General features: G+C 31.8%; 4 protein-coding genes across 4 annotated transcripts; 2 read left to right on the top strand and 2 right to left on the bottom strand.

The window, feature by feature from the left end:
- The first annotated feature begins 410 nt into the window (after positions 1-410).
- LOC107909640 (probable alpha,alpha-trehalose-phosphate synthase [UDP-forming] 7) lies at positions 411-4,338 on the top strand. The gene is made up of 4 exons (XM_016837253.2): positions 411-608; positions 851-2,951; positions 3,052-3,325; positions 3,468-4,338. The coding sequence occupies exons 2-4, from the start codon at positions 964-966 to the stop codon at positions 3,777-3,779; spliced, it is 2,574 nt and encodes an 857-aa protein (XP_016692742.1). The 5' UTR covers positions 411-608; positions 851-963; the 3' UTR covers positions 3,780-4,338.
- A 1,531-nt stretch (positions 4,339-5,869) lies between these two features.
- LOC107909639 (protein GRAVITROPIC IN THE LIGHT 1) lies at positions 5,870-8,290 on the bottom strand. Its single transcript, XM_016837252.2, has one exon. The coding sequence runs from the start codon at positions 7,697-7,699 to the stop codon at positions 6,350-6,352; it is 1,350 nt and encodes a 449-aa protein (XP_016692741.1). The 5' UTR covers positions 7,700-8,290; the 3' UTR covers positions 5,870-6,349.
- Positions 8,291-14,911: 6,621 nt separating this feature from the next.
- Positions 14,912-17,781, bottom strand: LOC107909638 (ER lumen protein-retaining receptor A). The gene is made up of 6 exons (XM_016837251.2): positions 17,436-17,781; positions 16,934-17,199; positions 16,100-16,215; positions 15,603-15,676; positions 15,445-15,508; positions 14,912-15,348 (listed from the first exon to the last, which is right to left on the bottom strand). Exons 1-6 carry the CDS (start codon positions 17,524-17,526, stop codon positions 15,312-15,314), a joined length of 648 nt encoding a protein of 215 aa, XP_016692740.1. The 5' UTR covers positions 17,527-17,781; the 3' UTR covers positions 14,912-15,311.
- Positions 17,782-21,324: 3,543 nt separating this feature from the next.
- LOC121222313 (ubiquitin domain-containing protein 1) lies at positions 21,325-23,548 on the top strand. Its single transcript, XM_041102812.1, has 4 exons — positions 21,325-21,757; positions 22,133-22,255; positions 23,006-23,125; positions 23,223-23,548. Exons 1-4 carry the CDS (start codon positions 21,721-21,723, stop codon positions 23,285-23,287), a joined length of 345 nt encoding a protein of 114 aa, XP_040958746.1. The 5' UTR covers positions 21,325-21,720; the 3' UTR covers positions 23,288-23,548.
- The last annotated feature ends 4,289 nt before the right edge of the window (positions 23,549-27,837 follow it).

Genomic DNA, 27,837 nt, shown 5'->3' with positions numbered 1-27,837 from the left:
CGTGGAGATGTCGTGAACAGGGTAAGTGCAAAAACGAGGTTATGTTCAAATACGGCGGCGGACCACAGATAGTTCAAGTTCCTTTCAAATGGTTCAGTGACACGTAAGATAAAGCTCTTGTCGTTCACTACGCGTAAATACAATAGTGGTTAGGACAGGGTTTTAGGGCAATACGAAGAACATGTGATTCACTCTTCTCCACTTTTTAATGAAGATGACGCGTGGGGCCATCGGGTTGCACTAAATAATACACCTGGCGACAGTCCTGTTAGCCACGTAAGCAACTGCCTCGGGGAAAGAGAGAAAGAGCGCGTGATGTGAAAAACACAACAGCGCCAGCTGGCATCACTGGGTTATCCAACTGGCCGACCTTATCCTCTTGCTTTTTTATATTCTTTTTTCAAAATATGAATTTTATTTTATTTTTCATTCCAAAGACGAAAAAAAAGAGAGGGGAATTGTAGTAAATGTGGCTCTTTGAGATAAAAAGGACCAAAACAATCCCAAAACAACCCTAATTTTTTTTTCCCTTCACAAAAAAGAAAAGAAAATTCATATTTGGATCCAAAGGGTTCCCATTAATCACACAAAACTTTGTGATTTGAAGGGTAAGTTTAGTTTCAAAGTTTCATTTTTTTTGTTTAAATTTACTCCCATTATTTTGAATTCTTCTAGTTGAAAAAAAGTTTCCTTTTGATTGAATTCTGTTATGATATTTGATTTGGGGTATGCTTTATTTTTTTTTCTATTTATGGATCTTATTTATTAATGGGTTTATTTTGTTTTATGTGATTCTTGTTACTTTTTTTTTTTCATGTAAAGATGATATCTTTGTTGAAACCCAATGCAGGTGATGCCAAATTAAAAAAGTACTTTTGGAAGAGAAACAAAAACAACTATAGTTTTAGGGTTTTTGTGATTGATTCTTGTTGAGGTTAATAAGCAAAATAAAAGAGATTAAAGATGATGTCAAGATCGTATACCAATCTTTTAGATCTAGCGTCTGGTAATTTCCCGGCAATGGGTCAACCTCGAGAAAAGAAGCGGTTGCCGCGGGTTATGACCGTTCCCGGGGTTATTTCGGAGCTTGATGATGATCAAGCTAATAGTGTGACCTCTGATGCACCGTCATCGGCTATTCAGGATAGAATTATTATTGTAGCTAATCAACTCCCGGTTAAAGCTAAGCGTAGACCAGATAACAAAGGGTGGAGTTTTAGTTGGGATGACGATTCATTGTTATTACAGTTAAAAGATGGTTTGCCTGAAGAAATGGAGGTTCTGTATGTTGGTTCTTTGAAGGTCGATGTTGATCCGGTAGAACAGGATGATGTTTCACAGCTTTTGTTGGATAAATTTAAGTGTGTACCAGCATTTCTTCCGTCTGACATTTTGACAAAGTTCTATCATGGGTTCTGCAAGCAGCATTTGTGGCCGCTTTTCCATTATATGCTTCCGTTCTCAGCTAGTCACGGAGGAAGGTTCGATAGGTCTTTATGGGAGGCATATGTTGCTGCGAATAAGATTTTCTCTCAAAGGGTTATCGAGGTTATAAACCCAGAAGACGATTATGTTTGGATACATGATTATCATTTGATGGTGCTGCCAACTTTCTTGAGAAGAAGGTTCAATAGATTGAGAATGGGGTTTTTTCTACATAGTCCATTCCCTTCGTCCGAGATATATAGGACCTTACCTGTTAGGGAAGAGATCATGAAGGCACTATTGAATTCCGATCTCATTGGTTTTCATACTTATGATTATGCACGCCATTTCCTGTCTTGTTGTAGTCGAATGTTAGGGTTAGAGTATCAGTCAAAGAGGGGTTATATCGGAGTGGAGTACTATGGGAGGACGATTGGGATAAAGATCATGCCTGTCGGGATTCACATGGGGCAGATTAAGTCCGTATTGAGTCTTGCGGATAAAGAATGGAGAGTAGCAGAGCTTAAACAACAGTTTGAAGGAAAGACTGTATTGCTTGGAGTTGATGACATGGATGTCTTTAAGGGTATCGATTTGAAGCTGTTGGCAATGGAGCAGATGCTGAAACAGCACCCAAAGTGGCAGGGAAGAGCGGTTCTGGTACAGATCGCGAACCCTAGTAGGGGAAGAGGGAAAGATCTTGAGGACATACAGGCTGAAATACAGGCAAGTTGCAAGAGAATTAATGAGACTTTTGGTCAGCCTGGTTATGAACCGATTGTCTTAATTGATAGGCCGGTATCCCTTTGTGAAAGGTTTGCGTATTACACTATAGCCGAGTGCGTTGTAGTCACAGCTGTGAGGGATGGAATGAATCTTACTCCTTACGAGTACATTGTGGGCCGGCAGGGAGTGTCTGAATCAGAGTCTTCCTCAGAATCAAGTGGACCAAAGAAGAGCATGCTAGTTGTGTCGGAGTTCATTGGTTGTTCCCCTTCATTGAGTGGTGCAATTCGTGTAAATCCTTGGAATACCGAATCAACTGCAGAGGCAATGAATGAGGCAATCTCTATGTCTGATGCTGAGAAACAGTTGCGCCACGAGAAGCATTATAGGTACGTTAGCTCACATGATGTGGCATTCTGGTCTCGAAGCTTCTTCCAAGATTTGGAAAGGACATGTAAAGATCATTTCAGAAGACGATGTTGGGGAATTGGTTTGAGCTTTGGCTTCAGAGTGGTAGCTCTTGATCCTAACTTCAGGAAGTTGTCTATCGATCACATTGTATCTGTGTATCTAAGGTCCAAAAACAGGGCCATACTATTGGACTACGATGGAACGGTTATGCCTCAAACATCACATAACAAGACACCAAGTGCGGAGGTTATTTCGATCATAAACGCACTCTCCGGTGATACGAAGAATACCGTCTTTGTTGTAAGTGGAAGAGGAAGAGAAAGTTTAGGCAAGTGGTTTTCCCCATGTAAAAAACTGGGAATTGCAGCTGAACACGGTTTTTTCATGAGGTAAGTTATTTTCTTTTCTTTGTTTCGGTTTTTACCCTTTCATATTTGTGTAGTGATTCTTCGATAAGTGGACTTACTTTGAAATTGTTGATATTTTCAGGTGGTCTGCTAATGATGAGTGGGAACTTTGTGGGCAGAATAGTGAGTTTGGGTGGAAACAAATAGCAGAGCCTGTTATGAAATTGTACACAGAGTCCACTGATGGCTCCTCTATTGAAACCAAGGAGAGTGCTTTGGTATGGCACCATCGAGATGCAGACCCGGGTTTTGGATCTAGCCAAGCGAAGGAGATGTTAGACCATCTTGAGAGTGTATTAGCAAATGAACCTGTGGCTGTGAAGAGTGGCCAGTTTATCATTGAAGTGAAACCGCAGGTATTTTTACCTTGATTTTCTAGCTTTATGAATACAATATATTGGCTTTCGTATCTTTTTTGATCGTTTTCGTGTAGTTAATGTACTGAAACTTGTATACAAATTCATTAGTTTTTAATAAACTTTTCACTGTTGCTTTTAGGGAGTAAGTAAAGGTATGGTTGCTGAAAAGATCTTCACAACCATGTCTGAGAAGGGAAAGCAAGCCGATTTTGTTCTCTGCATTGGTGATGACAGATCTGATGAGGAAATGTTCGAGATCATCAGCAATGCAATTTCTAGTGGTATTCTATCCTCAAGTACATCTGTTTTTGCCTGCACTGTCGGCCAAAAACCTAGCAAAGCCAGGTATTATTTAGACGACCCGGCAGAGGTCTTAAACATGCTCAAAGCTCTTGCAGAAGCTTCAGACCCCGAATCCTTCACAGATACTGAATCAGAAGGCTCCCTTTGAAACACCCTCCATCACTTAATATCGAATTTCATCGAGCCTGTTATCGTATTTGTCCACTTGGGAGAAAAGAATGCCATATGCCTGACCTATGGTGAATGGTATAGATTTCGGTTTCTGCTCGGTCTCGAAGTTCACTATTGAAAAGGACATTCATGAAGGGTTGAGGAGAACATTTTTTTACATGAACTTTGAAAAGGGGAGGGATTCATGGGGACAAACATGGGATCGAATGCTAAATGTTACTAAGGTTTGTGCAGTCATTGACAAGGGTTGAAAAATGATGACAGTTTTACATTGTGTGTATTGAAATGCAGTACAGTCAGAGAAGTATATCAATTAATATCACAAAATGATGACAATTTCACTTCTGCTGGTGGTGGTAGCATGAGAAGGTTTCTCAGCTGGGTTGAAAAATCATCCTGTTGAAATGAACATATTCAAATGTCATTTTATAATTTCCTTTTTTTGGAGTGTTTTATATCTGTTGGGATCCATTCCTTCTGTGCTTTGTTGAATCTGTAAAAATTCTATACAAATATTTGTGACTGTTTTTTCTTTCTATGCTTAGATTCATGTGGAAACTAATTGTTTGATGCAGAGAGGGTTTTTGCAATGGCTGAAACAATTATGAACTTCTTGGTAAAATTATGTATTTACCCAAAAAAGGTTTTCAAGGAACTCTTGCAAATCCTGGATCGGCTAACATATGCTATTAGCCCCTTCGCTTTTTTTATCAAATTAGTCCCTTATCCAAATGTTTTATTTCTTCAATCATGAAAGGTTAAAGTAAATTAGACTTAATGTCACTAAATTATTAGTAAGTTTATGTTTTAGTCACTCGATTTTAAAAAATTATAAAGTGGTCATTGAACTATTCAAAAGTTTTTATTGAAGTCATTGAATTATCCACTAATTTTTATTTAAGTCAATGGATTGTTAAGATTTTTTTTTTTTAAAAAGGTTTGGCTAAGCAATGATTCAACGATTGACACAACGAATCGGTAGTTGTCAACGAGTTGAAGAACATACCTTAGATTTAAGTTGATTTAATGGTCAATGTTGAAGATTGGAGAAAAAAGTTGTTTGAATTTCATTTCGCAGATTTGTGACATTCAAAGTTGTTTTATGAAAAAAAATTGAACTGTAGAAGGAGAATGAGAGCTTTCGATTGATGCAAACAGTGCAAATAAAGAAAGTCATATAACAGTGAGTTTATCAACATGATGACTAGAATAAAAATTTTCTAATAGTTTAATGACCATTTTATAACTTTTTAAAGTTGAGTGATCTAAACTTAAATTTACTAATAGTTTAGTGATCTTGGTTGTAATTTACCCAAAGGTTAAAATATGTTATTAGTCCCAAAAGGTTCATTTATTTAAAAAAAAAAATCAATTTCATCCTATTTACCCAAATTCATCAATTCCCTTCCCACGCATCAGCCTCCATTGCCGTCCCCCACCCAAAAAAAAAGAGAATTTCCTTCTTCCCTAAATCTGTCGAATGAAACCTAAAGAAATCTTTGATGGAGAGCTTTTTATTGTAAAAAATGTGTTGAAGCATTGTATATGACCTCTGCTACAAAGCTTAGTGTGTCCACTAGTACTACCACTACCAGGGGTTTTACTACTTTCATTTTCACCACTTAGATTCAAAGAAAGACCCTTTTTTTCAACACCCAAAAACCCAAATTTTCCATCACAAGCAGCACCACCGGCAACAACAATTCCTTTGGCTCCCCTGGTTTCAAATGGTTCAAACCTCAAACTCCGATTGCTTTGTTCCACCAAAGTGGTTGGAATCTGAAACCCCATTTGAGAATTTTTGGTATCTCTCCCTATTTGATGAGAAAAATTCGAAGGGAGTGGCAAAAAGTTCCTCTCTTGAATTTCACCAGCACTGTAGCAGTTAAGATCATTGTTATAAAAAAAACGAGGATAAACCCAGAAAACATATTTTTTATTTTTTATCATTTTGTTTTTATTTAATTTTTCTTTTTAAAATAAAAATTAATGGAAATACACATTTAAATCACGTGGCACAATATCATTGGTTGGAATATTAATTGATGCAGTTGAGCAAAGGCAATATTTAAGCTTTAAAAATATTTATATAAATGCAACTTGCAGTAGTTGAATTTGATATTTTTGGGGGGACATGTTAACATTACAAGAGCGCATCCCACTACCGCTACTACAATAATATAAATAAGACTAATATAAATATAAATATAAATATAATATAAATATAAACTATATTAACAGTAAGGGTTTATATATATATATAAATATAAAAATAAGACTAATTTTTAGCTTGAAAGAAAAAATAAAAACCCCTCTTCCCCTGTTTCCCTGTAACGCCAAAACCTAGTTGCTCCTCCATTTTCTCCTTGGGTCCCACATGGGTGTGGATCAAATCTCACGCGCCACCCCACGGTCCGCTTTGTCTTTCCGATACATGGGAGATAACTGCACTTTTCAAGTGGAAAACTAAAGTTAAACCCCACTTGAAAATAGCACTTAGCTCCCCTTACCAGAGCGGCGCGTGTACCAGTTCGAGCGTGAATAACATCATCTCAACGTGTTTCCATCTAATAATGAAGTACCATTCGGATTAATCACCGGAGACAAGTAAACTTGGCTTTGTATCACAGTTTTACCGATCTTGAACCCGGGAACCACCGTGAAACCGACTCTAAAATCAACATCGGCACCGTCGACGATTTCATCGATGAAAAGTGATTCTTCGCTAACGTTTTCCATGTAAACCTCGGAGAATCTGTAACCTTTCATTACCTGAAAGACTGAAACTTGGTCACTCATCGACAACCCCAAGCAATGTAAGAGCCAAAATCGCCGACCCATCTCTGTAAAAGCCATGAAAAAAGCCGTATCGGAAAACCCACCGGAGATAACCATTTTACGTTGGTTCAAGTTCCCAAAAAATGAACATTCCATTTTGGAATGAACAAGTTTAAGGTACTTGTCTCTGATGAACTTAGCAAAACCAGATTTCGGGTTTTGAACTAAAAACGATTTCGGGTTAGCAGATTTCAGGGTTTTGAATGCATTGAAATACTGCTCACGGTGGAGGCTTTTTAAGCCACTAAAATCATGAGAATCGAAGCCCTGTAACATTGTTTTACACACAAAAGATTCAAACAGAAAGCAGGCATGGCTTTGTTTAGCAAGCATGGCTGAAGGTTCAATGGCTTTAGTAGCTGCAACAATATCCCATTTTGCTAACTCCATTTCCTTCATCATCAACCTCACGTAACTACGGACAGATTTCAAAGCACAGTGTAAAACTTGAATGAAGTGACTTGGATTCAACGTTGTGAACTGGATATTATCAAACATAAACAATGGCCCGGTCTCGTTTAGCTTCTTCTCCGTGGATTTGTTGAAAGCAATGCAATGTTCGAGCTGTTTATGGTGTAAATCAATGGCTGAATCTTTTTCTTCGATATCAGATTCTAGATTCTTGATTGTGATATCGTAAGTTCGCATCATGCTTTGTTGTTCTTGGATCTCAGCAAGCATTAAAGTAACTTGAGGTGAAAGATCAAGGTCTTGTTTTAAGAACTTGTGTCTCAACTCTGACAGAACCTTGAGTTGTTCCACGACAGCTTGGTCGGCAACTTGGATAGCTTCACCGTCGTAAGGATGTTGAGCCATTTGCAGCTCGGCGTAAGCAGCTTTGATGGAAGTAACACTAGCGAAAACCATGGCTATTAGAGCTTTTAAACCAGCTTTTCGCTTAACGTCGTCGCCGTCGTCGCCATGGGAATAAGTTCCGATTCCGACCCCATTGGTTGAAGCGATTTTCGAAGCGGTTCTTAAGTTGATGACCCCTTGGAATGCTCTTGCTAGTTTGTTCTTATTATGGGTGCCATTGTTGGGAGCCGATCTGGGTTTCATTGTTTCCAGTGAACTAATGCCACTGTGAGCATAAAAAAAGAAGAAGAAAAGATTATACGTTTGAAAAGGAACAAACAGAACAAATTTGACTAGCAGATTGAAGCCAGAGACGGTGGTGGGTTGAAAAAAAACATGAGAAAAATAGGATTTAAAAAGCGGGAAATAAAGAAAGAAAAAATATGCACACTAGCAGGCAAAAGAGCCATGGGGGAATTGCATTAACATAAATTATGTTACTCTTAGGCCCTTTCTATGGTATTATTCAATCTCATATTATATTATTTGTATCCTCTATATCTAAATGCAGAGATTTAAATTGCGGTCGCGGTCGCGTCGCGTTTGTCGCGGTCGCGGACATAACGGACGCTATTGCGGTCACTGCGGGTATCGCGATCGTGATTTTTTTTCAAATTCGCACAACTTATTGTAAAACATAGTAATTATAATTATAATTATAAAAATTCACTTTTAATGATTTTAGAATGTTTTCTAGCACTTATAAATCTTTATTAATATGATATGAGAACACAACTTTATATATGAAGTCCATGTCATATTAAAAATTGTGTCCAGAAATTTATATATATTTAAATTTAATAAAGAAATTTTCAAATAATTATTTTAAGACAAATTTTAACAATGGATAGGTGGATAAAAGCACAATTTACATGCCTATTTTCTAGTGGTTAAAATGGACGGTGGCTGCCCCTAATTAATGAGTAAAACAAGAGTCAAAGAAGAAACAAAACAGAGCAGCATGCCAATTGCCAATAAAGCCACAAACAAAAACAAAAACAAAAACAGAAAAATTAAAAGAAAATGAAACGATTCTTTCTATTCCCTAACCCTAACCAGTAGCCTCCAAGGCTCCAAGCCTCCAACTCATCAGACTATCAACAAAAATGGCCGAATCTCTACTGCTGTTGAAACTTGAAAGTGTGAAAAACCAGGTAAAGGAATACTGGCTTAGAACTTAGAAGGGCTGAGAAAGAACTGGAAGAAACCTAGAAGTACTTCGAAGAGGAAATAGATGGGTTTGCTTTTCAGATTCAAGTCCTCGGCAGTTGGCTCGGCTCCTTGCTTTCATCTGCTGCTTGTTGTTTGCCCATATATAAGAAACAGAATTTCATATTTCTTTTTCTATTGGTTTTGAGTTTTGATTACTTTTTTTGTTTCTTTGACTTCTTTTTACTTTTTTTTATTGAAAGCTCTTTGATTTTGCACTTTGCAGGTGGGGGAATATATTCCCTTTTGTTTTTCACTGTTTCTGTCGATTTTTGTTTGAGGGGATGACTTTTTTTTTAAAATTTACTGTAACGGAAAATAACGGGAATAGCGGCCCGTTATTGCCGCAATTGGCCGTTACCCGTTAAGTTGCGGCCGCGACCCACCGCTATTGGCGTGACTCCGCTTCACACCGCTATTTTCAGCAAAAGCGGTTTCGGACGGTGCCGCTACCGCTATATAACGGCCGCTATTCTGATATCGGCCCGCTATTTGAATCCCTGTCTAAATGAGTACTTAATCGTAATTTTAAGCTGCCAAAAAAGCTTTTATTTAGGATTTACCCAATTAAACCTTGTTTCTCTTCCAAATACAGTAATAAAACTTTGATTTCATCCTTAAATGTCTAAATTTGTTTCCAATCCCTATAATATTTTGATATTTAAAATCTAATATTTTAACCTTTAAATCTATCAAAATTTTACCATTATTGAGAAAATTCTATTAAATTAAATTTTGTAGCATTTTTAAATGAAAAAAATTGGTCACATCATTATATGCTTAAAATATTAAAGAGTATAGGGTAGTATAGACTAGTTTACCATTGAAATTAAAAAAATATTTTTAAAAAAATTGACAGTGTTTATTATAGCTGTCAAAAAGTATTTTTGGGAAATAAAATGTTATGATATTATAAATTAAAATTTTAATAACGGGATAAAAAGGTAATTTAATAGAAAAGCACATTTTCAAAAGTCGAAAACTAAAATTAAGGTTTGATTTAAAAATATGCTTGTTTATATTTTTTTTTCTTAAAATGAAGGTTTGGGTTTTAAAAAAACAAAGCCTTAGCACTATTTCATAAAAATAGAGTGAAAGTCTATATTTTTTTTGGTAAATTATATTATTAGTCACTAAATTATGGTAAATTTTTGTTTTTGCCACTTAGTTAAAAAAAAGTTACAATTTAACAATTAAACTATTCAAAAGTTTTAATTTAAGTTACTGGGCTATTAAGTGTTTTTTTTTCTTTTTAAGTTTCACCATCGAGCTCCAAGGGACAATTCAACGATCGGTACGGTGGATCAATACCCATCGACAAGTAGAATAATATACCTTAAATCCAAGTCAATCTAATGGTCAGTATTGGAGATAGGAGAAAAAAATTGTTTGAATGTTGGTTCGCAGACTTGTGACCTCCGAAACTATTTTATGAAAAAAAAATCGTATAAAAGAATGAGAAAGAGAACATTCGATTGGTTCAGGTAGTGCGAATAGAGAAAACTATATAACATTTATTTTAACGGCCTTATGACTAAATGAAAATATTTGAATAATCTAATAACCAAATCGTAACTTCTTTTTAGTTAAGTAACCAAAATATAAAGATAAATACTAAGATCATATTTAGATATTAAAAAATAAAAAAAATATTAAAATAATATAAAATTTAGTAGAATACAAATAAATTAGAAAAAGAGAAGAGAAGGTGAGTGCATGTAGGACCAAGTTGTAAGAAAAATCAAAAGGAGACGTGGAGTCTATAAGTTAAGAGACATTGGGCAGACATAGTTGACCGCACTGCACTGCACGTTCACCATTTCTAGGAATTAGGTCTCTGTTTTATTTTATTTTTTTATATAAATATATATATGTATCAAATTATATGAAAAGCTTGTTAAAAAATAATCTTAAGTTGTTTTTCTTTTGGGTTTAATTACAAAATTGACTATTAAATTATATTGATTTTCTCATTTAGGTACCTAAAGTTTTTTCTTGTCAAAAATAGTATTTAAATCATTAATTTTGTCTCATTTTACCCAAAAAGTATACAACGTTCAATAAGAACATGTCGTGTGCCATATTTTTATTGATCAGTATAGTTTTTAAGTGTAAAATGAGATAAAGTCGAAACTGTAAATATCAATTTTGATACAGAAATCTATTTTTAAGCAAGAAATGGTATAATTATCTTTTTCGCAACAAATATGGACCATTATTCTTCATGCTTGTGATCTTCATTTGCAACTTGACTCATGGTAGAGTATTTTTTATCTCATTTGGTTCAACGTAAAGAGTATCTGATTCCGTCTCAATTCTTTGCGTTATAGTAATTCAATGGTTTGGTTCATCGAATGAGTGATCTAACGGAATAAGAATTCTATCTCTTATTCTTGCCCGTAATAGCAATTCGCTAAATTTTAACCCCTCTAGACAAATAAAACATTCCATTCAACTTTTTAAATCTTTGGTTAATGAATAAAAATAGTTTAACCTCTGAAAATTAATTTCTTTAAGGCAAAAAATAAGAAACTCTTAAATTTTTATAATGGTTAAAATATGATGTTAGTCATTGTACTTTGACAAAATTTAAGATTTTGCCTATGTACTTAGAATTTTAAAAATTAAATCCTCGTAAATATTTTCCATCAAATTTTATCAATTTTGCATATTGATTAGGCTATCATAATCTAATATAGAATATGATAGATAAAAAATAAACATGTTAAGATAAATTTTAACGAAAGCTACCAAGAGGCGATATTGATTAAATTAAAAATATTGCATTTTTAACTTTCAAAACATAGGACTAGAATCTCAACCTTTCAAACTAGCAAAGTATTTTACCTTTAATTATTGTTGAGTGGTTTTTAGGGTGTGTCCTTCAAAAGGGTTAGATTCTCTATTTATATGATACGGTTATTGTTTATGGATGGGACGTCGTAGGTAAATCTCCATACATGTCAACACGTATCCTAGAATAACACGTGTTTTCTAGATGATGGCTCGTTTTCGTAATGGTACGAATCCACACTGTGCAGTCTTATAAAAAGATGCGAACACCTTACGTGCGAACCCTGTAAACTACGAGTCAGAATCCAATCAAATATCCGAATAATGGATCGATAAGAATTATTATTCTACCCAACCCTCCAAACAAAATTAGAGTCCAAAAAGCCATTTGACTTATAAAGAGATGCAATAAATGATTAAGACCAGGTTTCACATATAGTGCTAAAATTACAAAAATTTGAAGCAAGTGGAAAGCATCTATTATTAAGTAAAGGTAATTAATGGAGACATGATTCAGAATTCAGACATTGAGACATAGCCAATTTGCAGAGGTACCCATGTGCTATTTCTTTTTTTATGCTCATCAAATCTTCTGCTTCTGTGTGCGTCTTCTTTATAGCTATGGAAGCTTACATTTTCATAATTTTTTTATTAATAGAAAAAGTGACCAGATTCACAGAAAAAAATATCAAAGCAGTACTAGTCCTAGAAAGGAGCAAGTGGAGCAGCAACATGCAGAGGCAAAACATGGGAGGGAGCAAGGGACAATATTACTGTCTATCTCCTGTATTTTTGTTTTATTTTTTAAAAACAAGTTTAAAAGTTATGTTAGGCTGCCGAGGTTCGTTGAGGAGTTAAAAAAATTTCATTTTACTTAAAAATGGATAAAATAATCATTGGATGTTAGATTAATAAGTAAATTAATTCTTTTTATTAAAAATTTCGTTTATTTTTACTGTTGAAAATTGACGTCAATTTTTAACATTAAAGATAATGGAATTTTTAATAGAATAATTAAATTATTTTTTTATCTAACGAATAAGAATTAATTTGTTCATTTTATCATTAAAAAATATAATATAAATTCAAGTATGATGCGAAGTTTTTAAGAGATTTGAAATGTTTACCAATTCATTTTAATCTTTAAATCGAAATTCTTTAAAATTTGATGTTATAGAATTTCAAGAGAAATTGTTTTATGAATCATTTCCACCACATCGTTTGTGATTCCTTTTCAATTATTTAATGACATTTTAACAATTTTTTCCATGTCAGTGAACACATAATTTTAGTAATTTTTTATCGTAAATTATGAACCTCGAGTCCTGAACTATAAACCCAAATTTCAAGGTTTGAGTTTGAGTTTAGAGTTCATAGTTAAGGTTTAGAGTTTAGGATCAAAATTTTAAATTTAGGGTTTAGAATTTAAGGTAAAAGAAAATATAAAAATCATGTGTCAATGGCATGAAAAAAAATTACAAAAATATCATTAAATAACTAAAAAGAGACCATAAATAATATACTGCAAATGGTTCATAAAATAATTTCTCGTATTTCGAATTGTATCACATTTATAATTTTTAAATCTAGAAATCTATATAGATTCAATTACTAAATTTAAGCACTAAAATATATAATTATAAAATTTAAGGTAGAAAATTTACATTATTGAATTTGAGATGTAAAAATTTTGGTTGAAATTTTAAAATACAATAAAATAAAATAGAATAAAATGTTGAAAGTGACAATTCATTATCTTTGATTTGGGTAAGGAGGCGAGGTGCCTTCCTTCATCCTCTATCACTGTCTGCCATTATCCAGCTTTTCAGCCTTGACTTGGCGTTGGCTGTCAATTTATATTTCTTTATTTTTTTATTTAATTTACATCTTCACACATTATAATATCTCTGTATTAATATTAATTTGTATCCATATAACATTGATAATTAATCATACAGTGATATGCGATAATATCTTATTATTATGATACATGATAAATATAAATAAAATATATATATTCTTACTTCAAGGTTTAGTTAACTGATTAATAGTGTCTATCTTTATATTCACGCTATGAGTTTGAGTTGCACGAATTGTTCGATAATAATGTGTGTGATAATTTTTTTGTACTTTGCACGTTTGTTTTATAATTTATGTTTGAAGTTCGTACGTAGATGTATTTTTTTTTAAAATATCATTTCTGAAGTTTGAATCTGTATTTTTCCTCTGAAAGTACCATTACACTCAGCCATTTGTTGATTTATAAGAAACCATTTTTATTAGTGGTATTTTAAAAAAAAAAAAGTTAAATTAGTATATGTTTTGTATTCAAATGGCGGGCCAACCTTGGAGAAATTTGAAAATCTTTGTATTATAATATGCAGTATCATGCAACTTTTTTCAAAATTAAAATATATAATTATTTTTAAATAATAGTATATTACTACTAGGATATTAGGATAGGATAGGATCGGAATAGATGATAAAATATTACTAAGTATCTCTCCATTAAAAAAATGTGTATAGAATAGGGTGTAATCTTGTCTGGACCTACTTAAATAGTGTTTGAAGTTCAAATTTAGTTTTCCAATTTAAAATTCATCCCCACAAAATAAATTAAATTATTTTAAATCCATTCTATTTGATTTATTTATTAATAAAATAAAGTTATTATATTTAGGATAAATTATAAAAAATAATCATCAAGCTTTTAATTTTACAATTATTAATTTTTTCGATTTAATCATTCATTTTCTGGAATTAAATACTTTAATTACTCTCCTATTTATTTGCACATTTTATTTATTTAATATTTAATCTAAAATATTCAATAAATTTAATCTTTAATATTTTAAAAAAAATTATCATTTCAATTCCATCATTCAACATTTACAAATTTAATTCTAGTTAAAAAAAATTATAGTTGAAAAAGCTTCACGATATTCTAAAAACTTTAGCATGACTAAAATAATTTTGCCACGATATTGTAATTGCCAGAATAGGATTTGTTATTGGACATGGGCCTATCTTTTAAACTACATTCTGGGCTCTCACATTCCTCTATCAACAGCTAGAATTATATCGTTCATATATTGCCCGTCAATTATAATTTCGGCTAGCCAGCTTGATTCATGGGGAAGACAGAACAATTTATAGTATATATAACAGACTTAAATGACCATCTTCTTACTATATGTAAATTAACCGTCTTTCATAATTTTAACCAGTTAAAGTCAATTAACCAACTTATGTTTTAAATAATTAACGAATACTATATATTAAGTCAGTCGACTCAACCGACTCGATTATAAATTTCAATAACCTATAACCAACTTAAAAACCATTCTAACTGAAACCTTAACCTATTTAACCACAAAAACTGAATTAACCAAAATCGACTTAACGGAATGGATGGACCAATTAAATCAGTTTTAACCGACTTATGCTCACATGAAGATGAACAAGAAGGAACATTACACCTCCCCTCCCAAGTCCCAACCACACTGCTGGTTTGCCTCCATTCATTTTTCACCTTCCCCCATTGCAATCATTATAGTATCTTTACAAACTCAAAACTCACTCATTACAATTAATAACGGGGATAGGCAAGGCTGATGAAATACAACAACTATCTCCTACTAATTTTGTTCACAACTATATCTACCTATCTGTATATCTACACATATATGTAATGAATTCTCCTCTTCCTCTTCCTCTTCAAATTTCAAAAAAACAATTGCGACGGATGCTGTTCCAACACTACCTTTGCTCCATAACTTCGATTTCTATGAAGTGAAAAAGAACTTCTCTCGGCTCAAGCTGGTAGCTGCAGTTTAGCATTGTTTTTCCAACTGCCAAGCAAAAGATACAATTTTCACACATACCAGAGACGTTGTAAGAGTGTTCAAAATCACAATATATATATATATAGAAAGGATAGTAATTACCTGACGAAATAATAGTAGAAGAAATCTGCATAGAGGGCTGTTTGGACAATACCAGAGACACATGCTAAAAACCAACAAAAATATTCACAAGTCAAGAATCAATATCAACATTCGGAGATATATAAACACATCGGGTAACATTGCTCTTAGGTTCTCACCTATCCATCGAGTAAAATGCTGCTCCGTAAAATATCGATAAATCCAATTAAGAATGTAGAATGCACGATAAGCCCTGCAAATACAAATTTTGTTTCATACATACATCACTTATATGTAATATATATTGTCTCTACAAGGGCAAACTAGAGCACATCCAACCATATTTGGATGCCAATCAAATTAAAATATGTTTAGCAACTAAAAACCCAATGCTAACTACTTCAGTTTATTTTACACCTCCAATCTGGGTATTCCATGGCTAAGCCAAAAGGTTGGATTAGCAACAAATAAGGAAGGCAATCACTGTCAATTTATTACCAATGCAATTGATGCAGAAGGCATTGGAAAGGGATAAAGTAAAATGAAACAGGATAAAACTATATAATTTTCATGCAAAGAACATATTCTATATTATTGATGCCAAGTTTGAAAACCTTTTGAGTCACAAACCGAAGTTGTCTACTACTAATAGTCAACGAATGAAAACTAGGCATACCCTAAAAACAGGACATATTGCCCAGTTAAATTATCCACATTTCCACTCCGTTGTAGCAAAACTAATTGGGGAAGAATAGCAAGAGCCTCCAAGTATATTGAAACTGCCCAGAATATCTGCAATAAATGAAATAGTTTAATAGCCAACTTGTAGCAGTTAAGAATTCATGAAGAACAGGGACATTGCATGAGAAGATAAAATAATAGATTGAACTACCCCACAAAAAAGGGGAAATCCTATAAAGTTCATTGGTTTAGATTAACTTACAGGCCAGCAACTTGAGATAAACAAACTAAGACAAAGAAATCAACATTTACAAGCACAATAAGAGAGGACTTATTTGCAAAAGGGAACAAATATACCGCTTTTGAAGAACAATTATAAAAACTTGGAGAAAAAAAGATTATGCAACCACGAGATAAAGCAAAACAAAAGCACCAAAATGCTGCTTAAGCCTTAAAGTGTAAACAGTATACTGCATAAGTGGAAAAAGTGAATCAAAAGCACCCAAAAGAAACACTTACAGTTCATTGAGAAAAGAAAACGGGTGATGGCAGAGCAATAGGAATAAATAATTTAACACGTGCAGGAAAAGGAGGAAGAGCGAAGATGCTGTTTTCATGATTCTACTTAGGCCATTGCTTTGTTTTCAGAAGGTATAATTAGCACTTCAGGAGTTTCAGAATTTATCAAGATTCAAGAATCCTAGATCAGAAACTAGCTCTCTACGGTAGCATTACGGAATAATAGTAGAAAAAACAGTACCAAATTCTCAATATCCACATTCATATAATCAAACTTTCAAAAGCATTAAAACTTCGATAAAATCGTCACCTCCTGAAACGTGAACTTTTCATGGACCAAAAGCGCCAAGAGAAAGCTTGTCAAGATGAGAAAATGATGACGAAACGTGTCGAGGTCCTTGTCGTAAGAACGCCTCACGATTCGGTCCACTCTCATACACCAAACAATGGCGACAGAGCTGACGATGAAGACCACCTTCATGACGGTGTTGTACACAGATACAAAATCCGTGAAGAGATCCAAGTAGCGAGCCAAAAACACCAGCGCATACAGCTCCTGTGTCTTCAGCGAAATACCTAAAATAAAAATAAAAAGCAAATTCAACTAGTCGGAAAAAAAAAAACAGTAATGCTATGCTTACTGGAAATGCGAGGATAAAAAAGAAAGAACAACAGTTTCTAAGCAACCAAACAGCAAAATTTTCCCGTTGACACATTAAGAAACGCTGTAAATACTTCAGCACTTGACCGAGGTGAAATTTTAGCGATTTCTCGGGAAACAAACTGAAAATTGGAGTAGCGGAAAGATTTACCTGAGCAAGACTTGGTAGCGTAGATTTTGAGGAGTAGCACTAAGATGCTAATTAAATGAGTCACGTCACCGGCAAATCTGAATATATTCATCTTTGCAATTACGATTTCTGTATTTTCACAACGAATTTTAGGGAAAAGAAATTGGAGATCGAGGGAACTGAGATTGATCCCCTAAATCAGAGAAAAAGATGTTTTGAAATAATAAAAAAGGCGCTTGGCTGTTTTTGAGTGTATGGTTTTCGTGGAGTGTAGAGAAGGAGATGACGTGGCGTTACGAAATTGAAACTTATTTGCTTTCGCTTTCCCAGTCTCGCCACGGCGGGGACGGTGATAAAAGGCGGGTTTTGTTTGCGTGGAACGCGTGTTTATACATGTAACTATATTAGCACCTCGTTGGCTTAAATAAATGCCATTAAAATAATGAAACTGTTATTTCATATTATCTTTATTTTTTTTCAATAAGAAAATAATAAATCAGATTTTTTCTTTTAATTTTTAGTATTTTTAGTTTGATTTAAATTTTATAAGGAGGAAAAAGCTCAAAATCAGCAAAAAAAAATCTGATTTGTCATTCTCTTATTAGAAATGGATGAGGAAGACGTGAAATCACAATTTCATACAATTCCTTCTCTAAAATGTATCAAATTGATGATGTCATTTTTTTTTGCCCTTTAACCGTTGCATCGCCTTTTTCTTTTGTGAAATGAATAAGGTTAAATTCAGATTAAGGTAGTCAGTATCGTACTCATGAATGTATCATTTTTTTATTGGTATTGGTATTAATATGTTGGTATTAATATGTTTCGACATATCATTTCAAAATTATTGATATTTTTGAAAATATTTGATAACGCATATAAAAATATTTATAAATATCAAAAAATGAGATTAAATAAGTCTCAAATATGAAATATTCATCAATTATATAAATTTATTATTTAATAAGCTTCACAAATACAATACATCATTAATAAACTCAACATAAACAAATAAAATAAATATTTTCTAACTTAAAAAATAAGTTAATCTCAAAATATGCTTGTAAAAATTCATAATTCAATGAATCTAAAATGAATAATAAAAATTTAAATTATTTGTTAAAGTTATTTTTTGGTACCGATTAGCGCACCATATTCTAGCTAATACGAGCAAAACCAAAAAGAGCATATAATGACCTTGACTTCAAAATGATTCAATTACTTTATAGTCCCTTCAAAAATTATAAATTTATAAATTATGACTTATTTTTGGTTTCCCTCCTTGCATTGGTTCTCATTTTTAAGTATAAAAAGTATAAATATAAGTTCGAATAATCACAAATATCTAATTAAGAATTTATACAATCTAAACCAAAATCAAATACACTGATTGAATTAACTGGATTAAAATTCACCCTTAATAACCGCATGGTAGGTGACATTGGTTGTCGTTTTGAGCATCCCAAGATCAAGCATGGTTTGCCACCTTGATTCACCGTCCAATGAGAACAGATGGAGATTCGGTGTCAATGCATTAGATTTGTGTTTTTGGTGACTAAAGCCATGCATGATGGTTTAGCTCTTGCCTCTATTTATACATTCGTTTTGGCCTGGTCTATGGTTGTTGGTGCTTGTTTTGGGGGACTTGTAGCAGTATTACCTCTCTGGTTGAAGGGCTACATTTTTTATTAAAAATATACTTTCTCGAGGTGATAATGTGATATAAGGAGTCGTCTGTTATTTTAATTTATTTGAAAACTCCATAAAAATTATTAAAATAACAAAATATAGTTTTATAATTTTATGTTAATTTAATTATATATTTATTCTGTATTTTAATGAAATTTTAATCTTAAAATTATCTCTAAATAAATTTTTAAAGCTGAATTTTAAATGTCGTACTTGAATCTGGCTTCAACACTCATCTGGTATTTGAGTTTTTTCTTTATTTCATTGTTAAACATACATTAGATTATATGATACAATTTGGTTTTGGTTAAAATTTGAAAAATCTTAAATATCAAATTTAGGATAGGTTTGGATGGACGATTAGATGTAGTGTGTTTAGCTTATTTTTTGTCTCACGCTACAGTATCTGATCTCACCATCACCGTTATTTTTACACTAATCGCAGATAAACGCACCGCCCATCCAAACTCACCCTTAATCTCATTTTTGCACATGATCTTGGCCTAACTATTTCCATTTAAGCATTCCCTTTTACATTTGAAAAAGGAACGAAATCTTTCTCAACCAACAAACCTACAAAACTATACCTAAACCACTAAACATCGGCCACTAACACCTATTTGGAATTGCAGCAAAAAATCAAATTTGGAACATTCAAAGTAAAATAACTCGACAAAGTTTATCTTCTTAAAATGATTTTTATTTGAACAATCACGATATGTAAAAATTTATCCTTAAGATAAATTATATAAAATACAAACGAGGCTTTGATTGAAATGACAAAGTTGAATTTAACATCCATAGTTTATAGATTTAATTAGAACATTTTAAAATTTAAGGACCAATTTAAAATAATAATCATAGTTTAAGGATATATAATGCAATTAACTCTATTTAAAATGATATCCTTTTCTATGACTTAGTCGTGCATTGACTTAGATATTTTACCTCAAAAGACTCTTGGCAAATTCCATATTTAGTATTTTTTTGGTTGAATCAATTTCCTTATTTAAATTAAAAGTACTAAATATATGAATAAATAAAAGCAAAATTAACCTACTGCGTACCATATTAAAGTCTTATTAGGTTGACTTTCAATCTAATCTTTTTAATATTTAAAATTAAGTATTTTAAAATTTTGATGCAATCTCAAAGGACAATTAACACATTATGATAGGCTACATTTATATTAAACATTCCATTTACGTATATTCAACGAACGGTTTAGCTATCATGGAAAAGCAATTGAAAAGTGATTGAATTGCTTTTTTTAACTTAGGGTAAAACTACACCCAAAAGTCAATAAATTAGCAGTAAATTTACGTTTTTGTTATTCAATTTCAAAAAGTTACAAAATGATCGCTGAACTGTTTGAAAGTTTTCATTTAAAATCTCTGGGCGATTAAATTTGTTGTTGTATGTGCTTCTTTGTTCGCACTACCTATATCAATCGAAAGATCTCATTCTCCTTCTCTCCTATAGCTCACTTTTTTTTTAATCATGAAACAGTTTTGAAAGTCACGAATTTGGGAATGAAAGTCCAAACAACTTTATTCTTTGATACCCAACACTAACTGTTAGACTGACTTGGATCTAAAGTATGTTCAACTACTCGTCGATAGGTGCTTATCTACCACACTAATAGCCGGATCGGTGCTTAAAGCTCGCTAGCTTAACTTAAAAAAAAAACTTAATAGCTCAGTAACTTAAATAAAAACTTTCGAATAGTTCAATGAATTAAATGAATACTTTCAAATAGTTAAGTGACTATTTTATAACTTTTTGAAGCTGAATGACTATTTTAAAATTTCAGTCTTTACCAAATGACAGCTACTAAGTTCACTAAGTTTTGTTATTTTCAAAATCTGATGAGGAAAACATATTATCATAATGTCTTATCAGCATGTTATTTCCACATATTACTCATTAACAACCCATTTAATGGATTATCAACTATCATTTGCGTTAAGATCAGAATCTCAAAAATAGGAAATTACAGGGATTCAAATTGATCAAATTAAAATAAAGAGACTAATTTTACAACTTTTGAAAAGTACAGGGACTAATAACAGAATTTAAGCAAAAAAATTGATAAAATCACCTATTTAATTTTTTTTATAATTGAAGGATCAAAACAAAATTTGTTAACAACTGAGGGATGCTACTCGAATTTACCCAAAACAAATTATAGGAGAATCGAGAGACGAAGTTCTAGTAAATTAGAAGATTTAACTTCGTTAGGAAAAAATAATAGAAAGAAGAAGAAGCTTTGAAAAAGAAAAACAATTGTTGATCCAAACACTGTATATAAACCCGACTATTGAAAAGGAAGTTTCTTTGAAAATAAAAAAGAAGCAAAAAAGAAAAAGAAAAGAAACAAGAAGAAGAGTGAAGAGGGAGCAACTCTTTATCTTCTTCATTTTCTTTTTTCATTAGCTGTCGCTTTAAAGGTCGCTGCTTGGTGCTTTGCGAAGGCAAAAAAAAAAAAGGGTCCTAAACTATAGCCGCAGCAACAGCAACAACAACAACGCCAGCTGCTGCTGTTTGCATCAATTTATAATATTTTCGATTCCTTAAAAGAAAACCCTTTTTTTTTATTGCTGCCTTTTTAGCCGTGATGGGTTGTACAGGATCCAAGCGAACCAGGGGTGACGGTATAATGAATTAATTTATTTTTCTCTGTTTTGGATGGTTTAATTCGACTCTTTTTTTTTTCTTTTTCTTTTTTGTAATGGTTGTTGTTCTTCTTTGATTGCATTACTTTGAATTTTTGGCTTTGGTTATGGAATTTGACTAATTTTGACCAAGTTTTGATAATTTCTTTTTTGGTATTGAAAAGGTAGGGTTTAGATTTAATCATCATAAGATTTACGGTAAATCCATTTGATAATTTGATTTTTGTTTTTTACTTGACTGATATCTTATGATGATTGATCCATGTTTGTATAGTAAGATTAAAAGCTAAAATTGTGTTTTTTTTTTTATTAGTCGAGGAGTTTATTGGTGATTTCAAATATGTTTTTTTGCAGAAAATGTGAAGAAAATCAGGAAACCAAAACCTTGGAAACATTCCGAACCGATTACGAGGACACAACTTAAGCAGATGCGTGATGAATTTTGGGATACAGCTCCTCACTACGGTGGCCAGAGAGGTATTTTTTTCCCCTTTGTATAATTATTTAGAAAGATCGATAATATCGTAGTGATTATTTGTTCGATGCAATATGGTCGATGCCGGTTGTTTGTGCAATGTTTTCTTCAGTTTCCGTCACACATTTATAGGTTTTACTAGGAAATGCCTCCTGGAAATGAGAGTCGGAGTAATGATTTATGTGAGGATAGAATTTTCATTTGGAAGTTAAGTCAGGGCTGCCATCAGGTTATCAACCTGCCCGCATCGGACGTAATTTTCTAAATGTAATGCAATTAAGAATCTGTTCAATTAAAACGGTTGTTTAGACAATTCGATTACTTACTATGGTTAAATTTTAAGATCGCCATTAATTCTTATTGCTTTGAGCAACAAAATGTTGAATTTACGGTTGCTTGCGAGATGTGAGAACTTGACCCTGTATGTGAAAGCTTGCCCTCTTTCTTCAATTCAAAATCTTCCTATTCACTTGCAAGCACCGTTTGCCAACCTATAAAGGTTTAGGTTTACATGTAAACTTTTTATATCTTGTCATTGAATTGGGTCGTTTATCCTCTCCAATTTATGCTCGATACTCTCTTTATTGAACCAACATCTCTATAGGTATCAACTAGGAATGTCTGCAGTGAGCGGTGTTTCAATATTGGAGATTCTTTTGTCTCTCTACTCTTTTACGAGATATTGTTTATGTGATGGGAACCTTATTATATAATCCGTGCCGTGCTATTCTTCATATCGGTTTTGTTACCAGAGATGTGGGATGCTCTTCGAGTTGCGGCAGAATCTGAGCTAACCCACGCTCAAGCAATTATCAATAGTGCAGGGGTGATTGTCCAGAACGACGATCTAACAATTTGCTACGATGAAAGAGGTGCCAAATCACTAACAAACTAGTTATTTCTATTCTTTCAATGAATTCCACCGCCCCCCCTATACTTTATGTTTTGCTTGTTAATTCATGATTGCAGGTGCCAAGTATGAACTACCAAAGTATGTATTGAGCGAGCCGATCAATATGATTCACGAGAACTGACGAGAGAAACCGGAAAAAAAGGGTACAGAAATTCATTTAGACTGTAAATTAAGGTCATTATCCTCTGGTTAAAATCCACATTTGTGTACACAATATAGTTAGTGCCAGTAAAAGGTTTCAGCTATGTCTTGAACCTTGTGGGCTTCAAGTAAAAACAGTTTTTTTTTTATGCTAAAGGAGACAATAAGAGAATATAAGTACATTTTATGGTGTATTATGAATTCAAATATTTCATTTTAAAAGCTACAGATTTTATTTTTATTTTTATTTTTTACTTTTTTTCATGCGTTAGCTAAGGAGTCTTGTGTCTTATCACCATTTTTAAGCCTTAGCGGAGGGATTTTTTTTTAATAAATTCATTAGTGAAATTAAGAAATTATCATTTGTTTTTAATTGATATTTGAAAAAGTAAAAAATTAAAACACGTGGTAGTTATTTAATCTTGTAATAATTACTTAAATTATACAATTTCTCATTTAGATGCCTAAAAGTTTTTGGTCAAAATAAGTATTTAAAGATTTAAGTTTTATATATTTTTATTTAATTCAAAATGCCACGTATCATATTAGTTTAAAGGTTGGGGTATTTTAATATAAAAAAATTTATGTACGTAAATGAGAAAAATTACATAATTTAAATGCTTATTTTTAATACAAACTTTTATATTTATCAAATTCAAAAAAGCTTGATTCCACAATATCCTAAACCCAAAGAAATTTCAATTCCAAAAACAATTGGAAAATTTAATTCGACCCAATTAATCATAAATAATAAATAATAAACAATCTAAGCTCATTTAGTTCAAATTTAATTTTATTGGAATAAATAACCTAATATATAACTTCAAATGATATGAACTAATAATCAGTTTGACCTCAAAAATCAACCCTCAAGTTCTGGTAATCCAAACTCAAAATTATCATAAACATCTATAATTTTAAACCTAAAATAAACCCAAACTTACTCCCAAAAAAATAAAAAACTTAAAAATTTTAAAGTTTTGATTTAAATCAATCCAAGTTGATGTAACCCAAAATCAATTGGGCGGCTGAATTCATGGTCCAATCCTCTCTCACACCACTTTTAAGTATTTTTAGGTAAAACCTAGTCTAGACAATTACAAAATAGCCGCAGTTTGATTGCTTAATAGCTGTAAGTAGGCAGTATTTTTAGTATTAATAACAAGAGGGGATTAGGGGTGGGTTATTGTGCTGCAAGCGTGCAAAGTGTAGAGTGTACCAAATGCGGCACTACCTTACCTTTCCCTAATTAAACATTTACACCTTGGGGAATTTATTTAACAGTAAACCGTTGTTTTATTTGATTCAACATAATAGGTGATTATTCTTTGATATTATCAAAAAAATGTTATTCTATATAACTTTAAACAACAAAATAAAATTAATTTCTAGATTAGCCCTTTAAAGTTTAGACTCGGAAAACATAAAAATAAAATATTTAAATATAATTTAGTATAAAAATTAAAAAATAATTATATTAAAAAATTTATTAAATTATATTTAATAAAAATCCTATTGAACTTTAATAACAATAACAATAATCATCTACCATCTAGTGTGCTTCAATGGTCATGTAATCACCGCAAAAGGAAACAACTCATTGCCGTGTGCTCAATCAAGTGGACGAAAACATTGAATCGAGTGATAAAGAATTTGATATTTTATTAATTAAAATTTTCAATTCAAATATTATTGATGAAAAAATTAATATTGATTGCAATTTTAGCACTGACGTAAGTTATAAACATTAAAAAGATTGATTGTTAAAAAAGAATGATTAGCAGGAGAGATTGGAACAAATAGCAAGAATATTGTCTGTCGGGAACTAGACATGAAGAAGGTTTTCCCAATGGCTAAAAATGATGCCTTCCACTAAACTATCTTCCTTTTGTGTGTGTTAACATCAATACATAAAAAGTGAGGAATCTTCATAGCCTACACCCCCATGATGATATAAAGGCATATCTTAATCGTGAATTTCCTTTTTATTTATTATTACGAGGGGAGAGTTGAGTTGAGTCGAGTTTAAACCTTTTTCATCGAGACTTGCAAGCAATAACTTTGTTATTATAATTATTCATCGGAAGTGAATTTGTCGTACATTCTCGAATAGTGATTTTTAGTCAATTTTTTTTATTTGTTTCTGTTTTAAGAGTATATCGAAATAATAATTGATTTTATATGTCTGATTAGACCTGTATCATATTGTATAAGTTTTTAATCTTACTTTTGCAAGTGTTTTTAGTGATAGATTTGTCGTCATCTCTAGTTTGATGAATATTCGATACTTTTGCTTATCTCACTCATCGTTTTGGATTATTCGAGGTTGGTTCTTTTATTATGATAAATACTTGTAATCATTTCAAATATCATGGACGAATCCAGAAATTTTTTTTAGTAAGGACTAGAATTTAATTATAATTTTACCATAGATAAAATTTTTAAGTTTATCGTGTATTAATTTATGATTTCATATTTTTTAAGGGATTAAACATATTTTTTTCTATTTGCAAGGTGTTAAAGTGCACTAAATTAGCTTATATTTCTCTATTTATAAGAAGATTGAAATGATTTTTTTTTATTTTTTGAGACGTCGTATATGTCTTGCTTGAATTATGAAAAAATTAATTATCAACATGTTATAATATTCCATCAAAATCGATTATTATTATATTGATAGAATTTATCTTTTACAGTAAATCGCAAACCTTTTCTCTTAATTATATAATTGAATGAACTAATTTTTACTTCTGAAAAAGTAAATACAATAATTACAATAATCCTTCAGGACAATCATAAGCAAAGCCCTAACGAAAGAGAATTCCGGTCAAAGATTTCGACGCTATTATTAACTTTTATTATTTAATCTTTATTATTATTAAATTAACATACAACCCTTTTAACTTTAAATCTAACAAATGCTTAATATATAATTATAGAACAATATCGTGTTAATATATAATTATAGAACAACACCGTGTTAGCTTGATGGTCAGGATATTTATCAACCTAGATATAAGTTAAATTTGAATCACGTTAATTGCGTTACTGTTAAGATTTTACCATTCTCTTGTAATTCATCAAATATATATATAATTATAGAAAAACAATGGTTAATATTGTTTTAGCCTTGAGGGACTGCTCCTTTCAAGAAAAATCATATATTAAAATTAGAGAATATATTTGATTCTTTTCGAATTTTAAAATTATAGTCTTAAATTAATCGGCAACAATTAAAAATTTGGTAAATTAAACTGTGCTATTATTTTCGTATTATACTAAGTTGTGGATTTGGTCATTGTTCTCTAATCTGATCATTTTAAGTCTTTATACTTTTTGAATTCTGAAATCCCGTTCTCGATTCAAATGGTACCCGTTAAATCCATTACATAAGTGAAAATAATAACTTGGAATAACATTACATATATAATAATATGTTTTCACCATAAGTTACAGAATTTTACTTAACGAAATGGGATAAAACAACATTTAGTCATTGAATTTGACAACTTTTCGTGACTTAATTTCTGAACTTTATTTTTTTGTCTACGTTAATCTTAAACTTGACAAATTTCTTCACTTACTTTTAAAAAATTATATATATATAAATTTTTGGTATAAAATTGAGAAAAGCTGTCAACTTTATAGACTAAATGTTGTCTTACCCCTGACGAATTTAATTGCCGGTAATTTGATAAAAATTGAAATTTCAAAATTTAAAAAAAATATGAAAATAAAAAAGAACAAATTAAACTATATGGACTAAATTTACAATTTACACATTATATATAGGCTAATAACACAATTTCCCCTTGTTAGCATATAAGAAAAATCCTTTTATCTAGATTCAGAATATTAATGCTATCTGAATATTATAAGAAAACCTTGGGGGAGGGTCCTATTTTATAATGAACAGAATGAAGGAATCCTAGAGACTATGCCATGGAAGACACACCAGTCTGAGTTGGAGAGTGATAGGCGATATTCATTTTCCAATGCTGCACTAAGCAACAAAATTTATTCAAGTGGTCCATTCTTGACTTAGTGTATTTATTTATTTTTCATTTGGAGAATCCAAAGAAAAATCCTCATGGAAACTGGATTGACCTGACATTATGCAAATATGTGTATACTATATCCAAATACCACCCATTCCTTCCTCATGCTTGTTTATTGTAGGCACATGTGGTATTTAGCTTAAATAAGAAAAACCATAAGATATGGGCACACTTGCAATGCATAAAATTATAATTTATTTTATTTCAATCTTTGTAATTTAATATGATCAGCATTTTATAAATTTTAAATATGTTGGACCAAATTTTACTATTAGGTCTCATTATTAGTCGCATTTCGAGTTTTAAAAGTGCTTTTTCATCACTGCACAAGTAATGATGAACCCATAATTTTTAAGGTCAAAATCGCGGTGGGAAATATTTTTCCGTCCAAACACAAAAAATTGAGATTTAAGTGTTTTAGGCTTTTGATTTTTGTGTTTGGAAGTGAAAATTATCATAATATCATTATTTA

The sequence above is a fragment of the Gossypium hirsutum genome, chromosome D10, assembly GCF_007990345.1.
Source record: "Gossypium hirsutum isolate 1008001.06 chromosome D10, Gossypium_hirsutum_v2.1, whole genome shotgun sequence".
NCBI lineage: Eukaryota > Viridiplantae > Streptophyta > Magnoliopsida > Malvales > Malvaceae > Gossypium > Gossypium hirsutum.
Note: the sequence above shows the minus strand (reverse complement) of the source record. Positions and strands in the feature narration are given on the sequence as shown.

Coding starts and splice junctions, on each gene's coding strand:
- LOC107909640 (XM_016837253.2), top strand. CDS start 964: ATGATGTCAAGATCGTATACCAATCTTTTAGATCTAGCGTCTGGTAAT. Junction 2,952..3,051: donor GAACACGGTTTTTTCATGAG/GTAAGTTATTTT, acceptor TGATATTTTCAG/GTGGTCTGCTAATGATGAGT. Junction 3,326..3,467: donor TCATTGAAGTGAAACCGCAG/GTATTTTTACCT, acceptor TGTTGCTTTTAG/GGAGTAAGTAAAGGTATGGT.
- LOC107909639 (XM_016837252.2), bottom strand. CDS start 7,699: ATGAAACCCAGATCGGCTCCCAACAATGGCACCCATAATAAGAACAAA.
- LOC107909638 (XM_016837251.2), bottom strand. CDS start 17,526: ATGAATATATTCAGATTTGCCGGTGACGTGACTCATTTAATTAGCATC. Junction 15,677..16,099: donor CAATATGTCCTGTTTTTAGG/GTATGCCTAGTT, acceptor TTGTATTTGCAG/GGCTTATCGTGCATTCTACA. Junction 15,349..15,444: donor TTCTACTATTATTTCGTCAG/GTAATTACTATC, acceptor TTTGCTTGGCAG/TTGGAAAAACAATGCTAAAC.
- LOC121222313 (XM_041102812.1), top strand. CDS start 21,721: ATGGGTTGTACAGGATCCAAGCGAACCAGGGGTGACG. Junction 22,256..23,005: donor TCACTACGGTGGCCAGAGAG/GTATTTTTTTCC, acceptor TTTTGTTACCAG/AGATGTGGGATGCTCTTCGA. Junction 23,126..23,222: donor AATTTGCTACGATGAAAGAG/GTGCCAAATCAC, acceptor TCATGATTGCAG/GTGCCAAGTATGAACTACCA.